Genomic DNA, 15320 nt, shown 5'->3' with positions numbered 1-15320 from the left:
ATTTTCATCTTGCAGAATACCCATTTTTGGAAGATCTTTGTAAATCTCCTTAGTTGGCTACTCTTTTGTGTGTTCTTCTGTCCATATAAATCTTATGTTTTCTTTCAGTAATGGACCGATGCTTGGTTATTAATAAACATACCAACTAAGTTCACAACCCCTAACAAACTTTGAATTTTTTTTATTCATTTGAAAAATTATGCATCTTTTCCAATACGTGTTCTTGTAGAATTGTTACTTACTCATTAATTTCTACTCCGAAGAATTTAATCTTCCTTGTATCAATGATTATCTTATTTCAGATAGGATATTAAAATATCTAAATGTTTAATATGTTCATCTATATTTTTATATACAATTAAAATATCATCAATATAAACAAACATAAATTTAAAATAGCATTTGAATAGATTATCCACATTTCTTTGAAATATTTGGGGTGCATTAGACAATTCGATTGATAATACTTCCCAAATATAATGTTCTTGTGGTGTGGAGAAAGTTGTGAATTTCTTGCTTTTTTCCTTCATCTGAATCTGATAAAATCCGAACTTACAATCAAATTTAGAGAACAATTTTGCATTGCATGTACAACTAATTAAATAATATCAACTGGTATAAAATATTCATCAAATTCTAGAATTTTATTAATTTATTGATAATTAATTACTAACATGAGTTTGTTCTTTTTGATCTCATCATGCTTCCATATCACAAAATCTGGACTGTCATATGGTGATACTCACATACTTTTAAAACCAATGTCTAAATGTTCCTTGATAATAATATACATATCTTTTTATTAACTACATTCACCGGGATGTGCTTACATCTTACGAACTCATTTTCCTTGTCTTCCTTGATTTTAATGCTAGCTTTGGAATTGATTTCTTTCCAACCATGCTTCATGATAATTTTCTTCAATCCTTTTGTTGATATATTCTACGGGTCTCTTTGTTTCTAATTCTACATCTTTTTTATATAAAGTTATTTAGAGGATATCTATTTCTTCCATATGAAGGTTTTGTTTTACTCTTATTTGGAGCATTGTTTATCCGAGCCTTCTGGAATATTTCATTTTTGGGTGTAGAAGTTTTTCTTTATCACCACGTTTGCTGCGAAACTGGATTGGAAATATTTTGTGTAATGCATCTCTTAATCTCTAGACTACAACTTTGGCATCACATGATGTTTTAAACCCTAATGGTCTAGTATCATTTTCTTTAGTATACGATTTAAACATTTGCAAGAAATTATTTCACAGCAAAATTTCTGCTAATGTATCATGAAAATGGATTGGTGGTATATTCATCTTGCACCAAGTTGTTTGTCTGGCACCTCCGAATAATATTCAAGTCATCTTAATCCATTTACATAAGATTAAAATTTGTTTGGAGAATTTTAATCCAAAAATATGAGATAATTTTTCTTCCAATTCATTGAAAAAACTCATCTTTTTGTTGTCCAGATTCTAGTCCTTGAATCAATATAAGAAGCAAAATATTATGTTTTATATTGTTCATATAGCATTCTTACTGGAATGTATATATCCTCGTAGTTATTGAATTTTCCACATTTTATCTTATACCATGAATTTTATTTCGTTTTCAAGTCGTTTACAAGGTTTATATTCCTCAAGAAACTCTAATCCAAGAACAAATTGATCTAGATCTTTTCCCGGAATTCCTTTGCTATGAACTCATAATCCACCGATGTTTATCATTATTTGTAATTTTTTATTATATATTGTTTCAAATAATATATGGTATTACAAGGAAATCGATTTCTTTATCTTGTAATATCGAATACTATTTCGACTTCCCTCTATCCTTATGCACACCTAAAGATTTCCTAATATTAATATGTTTTTTGTTACAGATTGAATTTCTTGTACATGTGTTTTTCCACACATGTAACTTGTGATCATATCTATCTCAAATTGGTTCCAATATAAGACTTTGATTTCTTTGTACATTCAGTTGTATCTTAGATCTGGACATATGTTTCATATATTAAAGGAAACTCAATTATATCTGGATAAATTTCTTGAGAAACTTTTCTGAATATCTCTAAAATTTTTATAAACTCATTTCTAATTAATAATTATGAATAATGTACAGAAGAGAGACTGTATGAAATTAAATAGATAAAAGAGTGTGGTCTATTGCCTTCTTTCATTAGTCTATTTTTCTTAAAATTTTGATGTATTGTCAAGGCTCGGCTAAAATCTTGATCTATTAGGTTGTAGAAAATTCTTTAATAAGTTACTCTTACAATTTTCCATGCATAGAGATTTTCTGGATAGTTCCAAGTATTGAATCTTGAATATTACCAATTTGTTTACCGCAAATAAAAAATATTGATTTGAGAATCTATTCATTCCGCATATGTTTGAAAAATATTGATTTGAGAATCTATTCATTCCGCATATGTTTGATAAAGAGAATAATTTTCTCCTTTGAGAATAATCAAAAATGGAAAGTGTTCAATTGGAACATGAAAACGTGATTAAATTGGTCCTAGAGTTAGAGTGGAAAAAGGGAGGGGATTCTCGAACGCGGAAAAGGATCCAATGAATTCGAAAGAATTGAACGACGAGCCGTATAAGGTGAAATCTTTTAAAAGTACCTTTTATCATGATTTGGATTGCTTCGATATGATTCCATTACATGGTTCGTGCTACTTCCGACTTGAATTTCTATAATTCCGCTTTTATTTATTCAAAATAAAAAAATTGTATCTCCGTCTGATTTCTTGTAACTTCCATGAGAATTGTCATTTACCTTCTGGAAATCTTATAGATTATATGATACTTTCTGTTTCTTATACCAAGATTTTCTAATAAATTTTCTATATGTCCTCCAGAGACTTTTTGACAACTCTGTAGTTGTAACGCCCCGAAAATCTAAAGGTTCACGCGAACCACATGCATGCAATTATTAAATTCTCTTGTATTTTAATTAATTGTTTTAATTACATTAATTAATTATGTTGTGCATATTTACATATTTAAAATATATTTTTCTACATGGTTGCATTAAAATGTATTTTTAAAATGTTATTCGAGTTGCGATCGAGGAACGGAGATTGAGGGCTGAAAAAAATAGAAAATGTTTTTATTAAATAATTTTTTAATTATTTAAATTAAGGGTGATGCTTTTTCTTATTTTTTTAAAATAAGAGGTTTTGATGTGATTTTATACGCCGGACGTAATTTTTATCTGTATTGGATTTTTAACAAAAACGCGAACGTTTTAGCAACCCGGCTAATAAATTCACAAACTTTATTAAACAAAACTATTTTTAAAATTCTAATTAAGCACTAATGGGCCTAAATTACCTACTTAATGGGCCAAAGCCTAATTAGTGATTAATTAGACTATAAAATATGTTAAACCCCACCCTTAACCCTACATACTCACGGCCACACACCCACAAGCAATTCAAACACTCCCCATCAGCCAATATACACGAGACACACACCACAATTTTGAAGATAAAGTTCAAATTTTCAAGGGGAGTTTTAAGCCTAGATTGCCGTCGACGTTCTTCGCAATCGTCAACGTTTATTAGTGCGTAAAATACGCAAAGACACGCCATATTCTCCCTTTTACTCATCATTCACACCATAGTATTTATTTAAAATTGGATTGCATGAAAAATAAGTTGCACTTGGATGCATTTTCGTTTTTATGCAAACATGAATTTTAAAGCATATTGTTTTGATCCAAAATCATGATACAAGTGTGCATGAAGGGGTTGCCATGTATAGGATTAAAAAGGGGCATGATTTTACACGTTTTAAAGGGTCTAGAGACACACAAAACACTGCACATGATCAGGAATAAAAGCTGGGACCAAGTTGTTGTCATGGTGGTTAGAGGAGTTTGATTTTGGTCATGAGGGCTTGTCTTGGGTTCGGCTTGGGACCAGGGCAAGCTAGGGACGTGGTTGAGTCAAGGGAAGAGTCCTAGCCATGCTAGGACTCGAAAACCAGGGGCTGGGAGGAGTCCTTGCCAAGAAGGACTCCACCCGAGAGCCCAAGGGAAAGCATGGGCAGGGCGTTGCTGCTTTTGCAGGGAGGAAAAGCTCGGCCATGGGGCTATGGGCTGGGCTAGGTCGACTCTTTAGGGTCCTAGGAGGGTGCTTGAGGGACTGATTCAAGGGCTGGTCCGTGGGTTAGGTGGCTAAGCAAGAAAACAAGAGTCCTTGTGCATGTGGGTTTTCTCGGCCATGACCAGCTGCTGAAAGGTGGCTTCGGTTTTGGGGCTTGGGTTGGCCTCGGTTTGGTCTGGGCGTGTTCCAGGGTTGTTAGGGTCAGGTTGGGTCGAGGGGTAAAACGGTCATTTTACACCTAGAAATTTGTAAACGTCATGGCAGTGCCCTGAATGCTGTTTTATGTGCTAATATGATTATTTTCAATGGTTATGGATGTTTATGGAATTTTACATGTTAAAATGATTATTTTACATGTTTATGAAAGTTTTATATGTTTAGAGATTGTTATGTCGAAAGGTTTATTTTAAATGTTTATGATTTAAATGTCAAAATGAATATTTTAAATGTTTATAATGTTGAAATGTTTATTTAAAATATTTTTGGATTTTTACAGGTTGAAAGGTTTCTTTTAAAATGTTTATGGATATTTATGAGGAAACGATAACCTTAAAAGATATGTTGCATGCTTGTTTTTAAAAGAAAAATGATATTAAATGCATAATTTTTATAAAGTGATGAAAATGTAAAACGTGGAAGGAAGTGAAATAATTGTGACTATTGAGGATATGAGGATAAGAATGGAGATATAATGAGGGAAAAGGCCCCAGAGAGAGCCCATTTATGGGAGAAGGCCCCAGAGGGAGCCCAACGATCATATTTCCATTCGATGAGGATAGGCCAAGGCTCAGTGGACGAGAGATCGTCCCTGATGTCCCCGCCGCCCAGTACTGTGGTTTCATGTAAATGGATCCATCGACAAATGAGGATATGAGGATATGATTGAGGATAGGCCAAGGCTCAGTTGAGGATCTTATGTCGTTGATGGCCCCGCCGCCCAGTACTGTGGTTTCATATAGATGGATCCATCGACTTTTGAGGATTGAGGAAAGTCACAATTAACTATCTGAATTCAATAAAAGAAAATGTTGATGATCATGATAAAAGGATACATGTTATGTATGAGAAAAAGGAAAATATTGAGGTTTAAGTTATGCATGTTCATATGGATATGTTTATGAGGATATGAAAATGTTTATGTTTAAAGTTGGTGCATCTTTAAGAAAATGTTTTTTTATTTAAAGTTCATGCATCATGAAAATGTTTACAAAAATGGTTATGTTTAAAGTTTATACATCTTCATGAAAACGATATTTTAAGTACAAGTATTTTCACAGTTGCATGTGATTTGTATATGTATTACTTGTTATCAAGATTATGGTGTGTTGAGTCTTTAGACTCACTAGGTGTGATTGATGCAGGTGATTATGATAATAATGTTTATGGAGGTCTTGATGGTTGACTTTGCTGGACTGAAGGTGCACATAACTCGAGGACCGACACTAGTTTTTCGCACTAGTTATGATTCATGATTTTAAGTTACGTTAAAGATATTTTATGACTTTTATTTAATTATGAATGATTTTGGAGAGGTTATAGTATGAGCTATACTTTTCAAATAATGTTTTTGTGTTGATAAAATAGTTGGTTGATTTATTTTAAAATGACGTTAAAAGTATTTTATGTACATGTATATGTATGGCCAAATTTTGAGAGCTAAAAAAAAAAAATTTCTAGCACGTTTTAAGAAAGAAAAAGTAGACGTTTCAGTAGTATAGGGTTTTCTCTCATGATCTTTTGGACTATTGTAACTTCCAAAAGTCAACCCACGTAAATCACATGCATGCGAATGATCCAAATTGATTAATTGTTTTATTTAATTGATTTTAAATGTTTACTTGATACATATTATATGACTAAGGGTCTAACTACATAATTTTATGAAAACTGTAGATTTTACTCGAATATTCGATAATAGGCTGGGGAAAGGAGATCGGAGACGACCAAGATAAAATAAATATTTTCAAGGCTTGTTAATATGATTAAATATGATTAAATTTTTCTAAAAATGATAGATTTCAAATTATTTTATGAGACGATCTTGATTTTATTCGGGAAGCCGGTTTTGGGTAAACAGGATTTTTAAAAGATTAAAATTATTGAAAAATAATTTTTATAATCTTTTATTTTTCGATTAAATTGGTATTATTGGATCTAATTTACCTAAGATTAGTATGATCAATTGCTCCTATACCCAAAGACCCAAAACCTAAGCCCGTTAACATGCAAATTAAAATCTATAAAAAAGAAATCCTAGGTTTTTTTTAGAGATATCAGCCGAAAATTCACACACACCACACACACACATTTTCAAAAATTTGAGGAGGAAGAAACAAGGAGTCTTCGTCGCTCATTCGTATTTTTTCGCGCCCCACGCCGACTATCGTATATTCGAGCGTTCTAAAACGCAAAGGCACATTTTTAAATTCCTTTGACGTATCATTCAAATCATATTATGATTTTAATTATTTTTACATGGAAAATATTCAAATATGAACCTTTTAATAATAGAACAAATATTTTCATAGTTTTGATGATTTTACACTTATTGGAAAAACGTTATGAATCCTAAGAACACACTGTCATTAAGAGGGGACATTTATGGGTCATAGAGGAGTCGTTTTAGAAACAAAGCGAGGGCTGGATGGCAGCAGGGCTCGGCGGCAGCAGGGAAAGAAGAGTTCAACGGCACAAAGACTCTTCCCCTCATGCTTGCATTCAGCTGGTGTAGTTGCAGTGGAGGTGCACGGCTTGGATGGAGGGCTGGCTGGGGCTAGTACATTGTTGTATACGAGAATCCTAGTTGGGTCCAGAGGAGGTTGGGGCAGGTTGGCTCAAGGAAGGGTAGTCGCGAGCCCTAGGTGCCATTGCGTATGCATGCGTGCACAGGGCTAGCTTCACGTCTGAGGGAGGGTTCGGCGCTTGCTTAGGTTGGTGAGCAGGGGCTGGAGAGTGTTCCAGTGGTGGCTAGGAGTGTGGGGAGCCGCTTGCGGCTGAGCTAGGAGAGTCCTAGTAGGACTAGGAGTCTAGGAAAAATCAAGGAGGAAGGGCCGCGGGCTGAGAGACAAGCGCTTGAATTTTGCATGGGCCAGGGACTGGTTAGATGGGCTAGGTGGGATCGATGAGGGTACATGAGGGTCAAGGGTAGGTTAGGTTCATGATGGCTCAAGGTGGCTCGAGGAAATCGGGGGATGGCTCGACATAAAGAATGGCTCGACATAAACAAGCTAGGGTTCGATTTATTGAAAAAGTGGTTCGAACCATGGTCCATGGGGTCTCAATTCATGATTCACGAGGGTTATTTAGGTATTAAAAGTTTATGTTTAAAGTTTGGGAAGAAAATATTAAAGTTGAGATTAATTCGGGATTAAAACGCTTTACGGTTTAGTAAATAAAGAATTAAATCAAAAAGCTCGAGTCTACGTTAAATAAAACTATTAAAAGTCAAATTTAAGCTTAAATGATTATTTGGGATAATCTCAAGTCAGCAAAAGTGAGAAAAATTTAAAAATAAAGAATTTAGGGCCTAATGACAAAATGGTCATTTTACACATGTGTAGTACAAAAAGGTCTGACAGTGTCCCGAATAATCATAACACATGCTAAATGATATTTTAAAATGTTTATGATGAAAATATGGGATTTTAGGATTTATCATAAAACTGAGCAATTTTTACTGTTAAAATATTATTTTTTCGAATGTGGAAATGACACGATATTTTTTGATTAAAAAGAAAGAAAAGATATTTTGAAGGATGTAAATTAACTGTGACAAAAAAATATGATTTATGACTTTTGGCAATATCGTGAGGGAGAAGGCCCCAGAGAGAGCCTGTACAGGAAAAGGCCCCAGAGGGAGCCCGACGATCGTATTTCCATTTTACGTCAGTGCCTAGTGCCCGTCCCCATGCGTAATAGTGAGCTAAGACTAATCAGTCTATCAGAGGATACAACTAGTCACTTTCAAGGATCAAACTTCACCCAAAATGATAAATCATTGAAAACTTTACGATTTGACGATTTATGATTAAGTTATGCTTACAAATTTATGATAGTTATCTTGAATAAAAGTATAATTTTAATGCATGTGCTTGTATACATATTATTTGTTACTCATGTTTAGGATGTGCTAAGTCATTAGATTTACTAGGTTTGAATGCTGCAGGAGATGATGATATCGAGGAAGGAGTTGACGCTTGAGTGGATCGAGTCCGACAGTATACTCCCGAGGAAAATTTATTTTCCGCATTAGCTTGATAATGGAAGTTTTGAAATAAAGATTTTGTTAATGATTTATTAGGGATTTTATGCTTTATTATAATGTTTGTTGATCTTGTTAAATGTCGACGTAGGATTTTTGGTTAATTGACGATTTAGAGATTTTATGCACTTGATGTTTTAAATGTTAAATTAAGTTTTTGGTTATGAAAGTGTTGAATTATTTTAAATATGAAGTTCGAACTTCTATGCTTCATAAAAAAAATTTGAGTATGATTTTAAAGTTTGAAAATAATGGACGTTTCAACTATGTTATGAAATATGATTGTCTAGCTAAAGAAACCAAACATATCTTCATGTGTTTCGTGTCGAAACACTTCGTATTTAGTTAGATTCTTATTCTATTCCATCATATTTTCTTGACTTAAAGACTTTCCCTTCTTCATATAATCAAACCGGTACACTTGAATTAAATTTGGTAATAAACCACTCTTCAATATCTAAAGTTGATTCGAAATGCCTTATTCTATTTCTATAATCTCCTGGACAGTTGGACGAAAGATGACCTCTTACTCCATATGTCCAGCAATTACAATGTTTAAAACCTTAATTGGCTCTGATGTGAACTCTTCAGAGAGTTTTCTTTGTTCGTATTTGTCCCATACCTCAACATGAGTTCGATGCTTGGGATGCTATCATACTCCTCGATGGTCCAATTTTTTGTTCAGATTTATAAGATCTGGCTTTCTTTATAGAACATATTGTTCTTGATTTCCAATAGCTACTTCAAGGTTTTCCACTCTTAGCTTAAGGATGAGATCTACAGTTCTTTTTTTCTGCCTTTGTGTTTCATTCCAAATTGTTGCAAGATCATTTAATTTACAACATAAAGGAGTATGTTTATTAATACCCCTTAATCAATTGTAATTATTTTGCAATGTCGTCATATGCCACAATTATGCCAACTTTTCTCAAAGGAAAGTGGATTGTCTGGCCAGTTCTCTGGATTGCTAGAGATAAATTCCCTTATTATCATTTCTCTCTAGACACTTGATATTTTGGTGAAGAAAAGTCGCAATGCTGATTTTTTTTTTCGACACCTGAATTTCATCTATATTTAGTGAATGACGTAATATATTCATCAACTAAATAAATTTATTGTAATTCAAGTTTATACAAATCTTGAGTATATTTTTTTCTTCTTTTTTCTTGACTGTTAAAATAGTCTACCTCTATAAATTGTGCTTTAAATAGACTATCAATGCTTTCAGCTGTCTCTCTAAGAGATTCTCCTGCTAGGAGTGATTCTTTGGTTTCTGCCAAAGTGATGTTTCAAACCATTTTGACTGATTCCATTAGACTCATTTTTAAAAGTTTAATTAATCTTTCTTTGTTCTCTCTCTCTATATATATATATATATATATATATATATATATATATATATATAACCTTGAGGTTTGCAAAAGACTCTGTAAGGTATTAAAGATCCTCTAGACCAATAATTTCTATGGTTGTTGTTTTATTTTCTGAGACAGTTTTGATAATATTGATCATTTTCTTTTCACCATTTAAAGGTTTTTCACTACTTTGGTCTTTCTTCTTTGATGTAATAAGAGTTCGATAACAAAAGATGGTGGTGATATTTCTCCTGAAATCCTATTGCTAGAACCAAGTTGTTATATGATTTGAATTATTGTTTAAATATCATTATTCTTAGTTGTTTCTGGTATACGACCTTGGTTAATTTTTTTTTCCAAACATTCTAATATATTTGGAATAAAATCTAAAAATGATAAACCTCGAACATAGGTTCAAACTCACAATTTTTTTTAAATATCTATTCTTTAAACATTTAATTACATAATAACAATAATAATATTATATTTTTAAACTATTTTATCTCGACTCTGGTGTTAATTTTTTCATTAAATAAAATAAAACAAAATAAAAATATGTTTATCACTCTTGTCAAACAGAGAAGTATAAACTAAAATTTTATGCCGTGATGATTAAAAATAGGATTGATAATTTTTTTTTTCCAATTTACACATGGAGAGGTTAACCGTACAAGGGTAATCATGTAATTGCAAATGAAAACGCTAGGGCATACTTGTCCACTCGCTGTTGGCATACATGTCCACTCGCTGCTGTTCGTTAACGTACGCACCACTGCCTCATCGCTACGCTCCTTCTTTCCTCACTAGTTTTGAAGAAGTTTCGCTAGTGTGCTAACCGGATCGAGCATTTTGTAACTGATCCAATCGCAAGTGTAAGCCGCAGATTTTCGATTTTGCTTTCGTTTCATCTCGAATTGTGGATCGATTGAATTTGCCTTTTGTTCGCAGATTTGTGTGCTTTTGTTCTTTCTGCGGATATTTTGAGATCTGGACTTCGAAACGGGTGATTTGGGCTGGGAAGTAATCTTAATTTGGAGATATCAGTGAATGCTGTTCTGGAGTAAATCGATCCCGTGTTGGATTTCACATTTACTTGCATGCATGGGGTCAGTTTTACGGCCTCTCTCTCCCTTTCTCCGTGTCTCTGTCTGTGTGTGCATGTTTGTGGATGATGATGTTGGGATTCTTCATTCTGGTTAAGTATAGAAGCACAAGGTTCGACTTTTTAAAGGATGGTAATTTACTGATTAGCTGGTGATATGCTCTTCTTTGGAAATTTTGGTGGGCATTTTTCAATGTTTTCCCGAGGTAGCCAAAGTTTTTGACCTTTCCTGTTCAGGTGAAGGGAATGGCTGACACGATTCTAGCCTCGATAATTATCAATCATTTTGTGTTACATTTCGGGGGCTGCTATCTCTGTGAATCTAAGAGGGTGTAACTACAAAAAGTAAATAAACGTTTGTGGAACATATGATTACCAAAGAAATTTTGTTTTTGTTTTTCTTTTTGCTTTGATGATAATATGGTGTCTTTTATTGGGTTTTAGGCTAACCCCTTTTGTCATGAAATAAGGATGCTTTCTTTATTTCTATTCTTCTTATGTGGTTCCAAATATTTATTTTGCTTCCATTTTAAGAAAGCAACAATGGTGTGAGAAGACGGAAAAGTTCTGATTTTTCTCGTTATTTGGCATCATGCTTTGCCTGATGTTGAAAGAGTTTGTTCGAGTAGTACTCATTCCCTACGTAATTGTATACTTTAGAAATGCCTCAATAGGAACCTGTAAATAGAAAAGACTACAAAATAAGAAAATGTCAATATTATTTTTAGTTTTTTGAAAAAAAAAAATGGCAATATTTGTCAGTGATAGATATCATTTAGAAACAGAGATTTGTATGAAAATTAGGCCTTAATATTTGTCCTTAGGGTGTTTAAAGAAGTATTCGCTAGCTCTCGTTGGGTTGATCACGGAAAGTCTGAAGGATAAATGGAAATAAATTTTTCGCGTTAGACCTTAACTTTGCTCAGATCAAATGGAGTATATAATAACTATTTTACTTACCTTTCTATTTGTTGATCTGCAGAATTGGAGTTTTTATTTCGTATTGATGGTTTAATTTTGGATTATCCGACAGTGTAGGCACATGACATGATATGCTTGTTATTCAGCTACAATTGTAGTGGCTATAATTTTTTGCACTAAAATACGAGCTACCTTTAGGTAGGAGCTAACAGAGAGTTAGTTGATATATTTTTAACCAAGGAGATGCAAAACTCTCGATTGTCTTATGTGCCAACATGGTTTATTTTGAAACGACAACTGCTCAAGCTTCCTTATTTTTTATTTGTAACATGGTTTTATTTTATCCTGGGATAGTAATGTCGACATTAATTTCCTCGAGTATAGTGACTTATCTATCTTACCTTTCTGCCCCCATGGCCCCTATCCCCTTTTGTTGTCAGACACATACAATTTTCCTTCTACTTGCTATCATATAATTCAGCTGTTGAAAATTTTGATAATTTATGGGTTCCTTGATGATGATTTCCAATATATAAGAATGGTTACAACTTACAACATGAACTGGTTTACTCATCCAAGGGATTATGAATATTGCCATGGAAAGGGGTTATGAGTTGCTATGATATCTGTTTTTTCGGTTTTAATCATGACCTCTACTGATTAATTGTTCCATTTGTCTTTACTGTTAGCATTATCTCTTTCAAATATATCATACTGTCTTTGTTCCTCGGGTTTGCATTAATGACCACAATTAATCGATCCCCTTAGACCAAATATATTCAAATCTGTGGTAGTATATTTATATGTGCTGCTCCTTTGTTGCCATAATAAAACTTGTTATTCCTAAAGTGTAGTCTTAACAGTTTCTGTCACGTTATTCATTTGCATGGTGATAAACCAAATTTGTAACAGAGCAGAGGTTGCCTAGGATGTTGTGTCAAAGCACCACTTGTGATTTCTGTGGATGAACCATCCAAGGGTCTGAAAATTCAAGGCCAACGAGTAAAGAAACATAGTTTGACAGAGGATTTCTGGAGCACCAGTTCAGGTACCATGGACCATAGTGCCTTCCAATCCCATAGAAGTATCTCATCTATCAGTACTTCAAATCAAACCTTTGATGCTCACAGCACTGCTGGCAGTTCAAACCACCCTACGGATTTCGTTAATCCTGGCAAGTACATCAATGCTATTTTATCCTCTTGCTGTGCATTTAAGGAACTTAAAGTATACATATTGCGCCCTGTCACCTCCATTACTGCCCTCTTATGTATTTTATCTGTTGCAGAGGAACATTAAATATAAATTATGCAGCCTTTAGGGGACTATTGGGCTTCAAATCATATTTTATCCAAAACTGACAGTAGTTTTTGTTTTCAGCCCCATACTTTAGCATGTTCTGTGGATTTGTACAACTTCAATTGATATTTCTTATCCTTAATTTGCCACTAATCAAGGCGTAGTATAATGACAAATTTTGAGTATTTTTCCATTACTATGATTTTCTGCTTTAAATTTGTAATCTCGCGCAGAACCAGAAACTGCTTGTTTTTTGGGTTTCTTTTAATTTCTCATACCCGTGACTTCTTAAAAGAGAGGATTTGATATAAACTTGAGAAGTCGAACTTTACTTAACATTTCTATCTCCCTTTTCTTCTAGTTTTTCTTGATTAAAATTTGGTCTTTCACTGCCTTGTAACGATTTCAAATTAATCTTGTTGAAGGTCTTCTTCTCTGGAATCAAACAAGACAACAGTGGATTGGAAATAAGCGATCTCAAAAGCATGTACAAGTGCAAGAACCAAAATTGAGGTGACTTTCATATTTACTTATCTGAGGCTGTTATGAAATTGATCATTAGATTTGGCAGACACAATGTGCATGATATCAATGTCTTCATCCAAAGTTTGTTTGATATCATCCTTGAGAAACATGGCTAGAATAAGAACGCTTTTCATATTATGCTGTTCCGAATTTGCAGTTGGAATGCAACGTATGAAAGTTTGCTTGGGACCAACAAGCCTTTCCCCCAGCCTATCCCACTGGCGGTGAGTGTGGTAGCTACCTGCTTAAATAGTTTATTATCCCAACTTTCTCATCTGTTTTATTTACTTGATTGACAGGAAATGGTGGATTTTCTGGTAGATGTGTGGGAACAAGAGGGGCTTTACGATTGACTTGTGAGGAAATAGAAATTTTCTGGCACGTAAATTCTTGCATGTAACTTGATGAAATGGTTAATGAACGAGCAATTTAAGTGAAGTTTATATTATAAATGTGTGACACTGCTTGCAATTTCTGGTTTCGAAGTTGGCAATAATTTGGAATTAGGTAGTCCGTGTTTTCATGCTTTGTGAGTCTTTTGTTCTTTTATTTATTCTTGGAATTTAGAGATGGAAGTTGCGTGCCTTGTGTGCAGGGGAGGAGGGGAACTCCATCTCTCACCCAAAAAAGACTATTTTTTATATAAAAAAAAAATAAAAGTTTTGCCTTTCAAATATGATTTGTTATAGTCCTTTTTTCTGGGTTTGTCTTTACTTGGAACTTGAGACCGGAGTAAAAGGGTGTGGCCGTTTTAAACATAAGTTATCAGACAAAATAATTTGGATTTCGATGGAAAAATAGTTTGGAATGTTCGAGTTCGACAATGGCAAGTTATCAAACAAAGTAATTTGAGTTCGGATTTGGAGGATAGAAAGTTAGAAAATGTTCGAATTCGTAATTTTAAATATGAATTAAATATTTTTCTAATCGATCTGAAATACAAGCTGGTAGGCTTTTATACACTAATTTGAGTCTCAGCACGAGGGCCATTGGGAATTTGGCATGATGTTTCCAGTTTCATATAAATGGTGGTGATAGTGTAAACTGTAAAGGCAGGTGAGAAGTGAGAATCGGCCATAATTGACCAGAGACCGCACATTCTGTAGTCAAACATGGTTGGAAAAAGATATTGATTACTGGGTCTTGATGGTGCAATTAGTCTGATGATATAATAATAATAATAATAATAATACTAATAATTATAAAATTTGTCACTAAATTATTGAATTTATTTGTTAAATTAATAAATGAACATTTGAAACGTGATTAAATGTCGAAGTTTGTTCCAAAAGTAGAGGATTAAAAGATTTTTTTTTATTCTCAACAATTTTTTTGGTGAATCATCATGTTTCACTCTAATTTTTTTGTGCAATGCTGACTTTTTCATGATATCCCATGGGTAGCACTTTATCTTAATTCAAGAACTACAAAGAGACCACGATTTTTTTTTTTTTAATATGTAATGAAATGTGCCGGTCTATGTGTGCATATAACCCCATTTAGCTCTTAGATTAAGGTATGGATGCTAGTTATATATTATATATAAATGTTTCACAAATTTTCTGGAATGCGGGCGTACTCGGTGCTACAAACATCAATTTGAGTGAAAAATACTAAATATCTAATTTCTACAAAATCAAACGATGATGAATATTAAATTTGACCGTTTGTTATGATCTTTTAAACTAATACGTATGCACTAGAAAAAAGAAACTTAACTGAAAATTAATGAAATAAATGT

The 15320-nt window shown here is 33.4% G+C and overlaps 1 protein-coding gene and 1 long non-coding RNA gene across 3 annotated transcripts; one reads left to right on the top strand and one right to left on the bottom strand.

Annotated features, from left to right (window-relative positions):
- The first annotated feature begins 10467 nt into the window (after positions 1–10467).
- Positions 10468–14102, top strand: LOC142525060 (uncharacterized). Of its 2 annotated transcripts, none has more exons than XM_075629232.1 (6): positions 10468–10604; positions 10681–10838; positions 12673–12929; positions 13480–13567; positions 13737–13803; positions 13879–14102. In XM_075629232.1, the coding sequence occupies exons 2-6, from the start codon at positions 10780–10782 to the stop codon at positions 13930–13932; spliced, it is 525 nt and encodes a 174-aa protein (XP_075485347.1). In that variant the 5' UTR covers positions 10468–10604; positions 10681–10779; the 3' UTR covers positions 13933–14102. The 2 variants fall into 2 exon arrangements, with proteins under 2 accessions (XP_075485347.1, XP_075485348.1); XM_075629233.1 differs by having other exon boundaries at positions 12668–12929.
- LOC142525061 (uncharacterized) lies at positions 11219–12655 on the bottom strand. The gene is made up of 2 exons (XR_012815011.1): positions 11966–12655; positions 11219–11931 (listed from the first exon to the last, which is right to left on the bottom strand). It is a non-coding gene; the product is annotated as an uncharacterized LOC142525061 (long non-coding RNA).
- Positions 14103–15320: the final 1218 nt, after the last annotated feature.

Source organism: Primulina tabacum, chromosome 14 (genome assembly GCF_025594145.1).
Source record: "Primulina tabacum isolate GXHZ01 chromosome 14, ASM2559414v2, whole genome shotgun sequence".
NCBI lineage: Eukaryota > Viridiplantae > Streptophyta > Magnoliopsida > Lamiales > Gesneriaceae > Primulina > Primulina tabacum.
Note: the sequence above shows the minus strand (reverse complement) of the source record. Positions and strands in the feature narration are given on the sequence as shown.

What these genes read in the sequence shown, in the direction of transcription:
- LOC142525060 (XM_075629232.1), top strand. Translation starts at nt 10,780, where the DNA reads ATGCTGTTCTGGAGTAAATCGATCCCGTGTTGGATTTCACATTTACTT. An exon ending in GTGCAAGAACCAAAATTGAG is followed by an intron (nt 13,568 to 13,736) that starts GTGACTTTCATA and finishes CCGAATTTGCAG; the next exon opens with TTGGAATGCAACGTATGAAA. An exon ending in CCCAGCCTATCCCACTGGCG is followed by an intron (nt 13,804 to 13,878) that starts GTGAGTGTGGTA and finishes CTTGATTGACAG; the next exon opens with GAAATGGTGGATTTTCTGGT.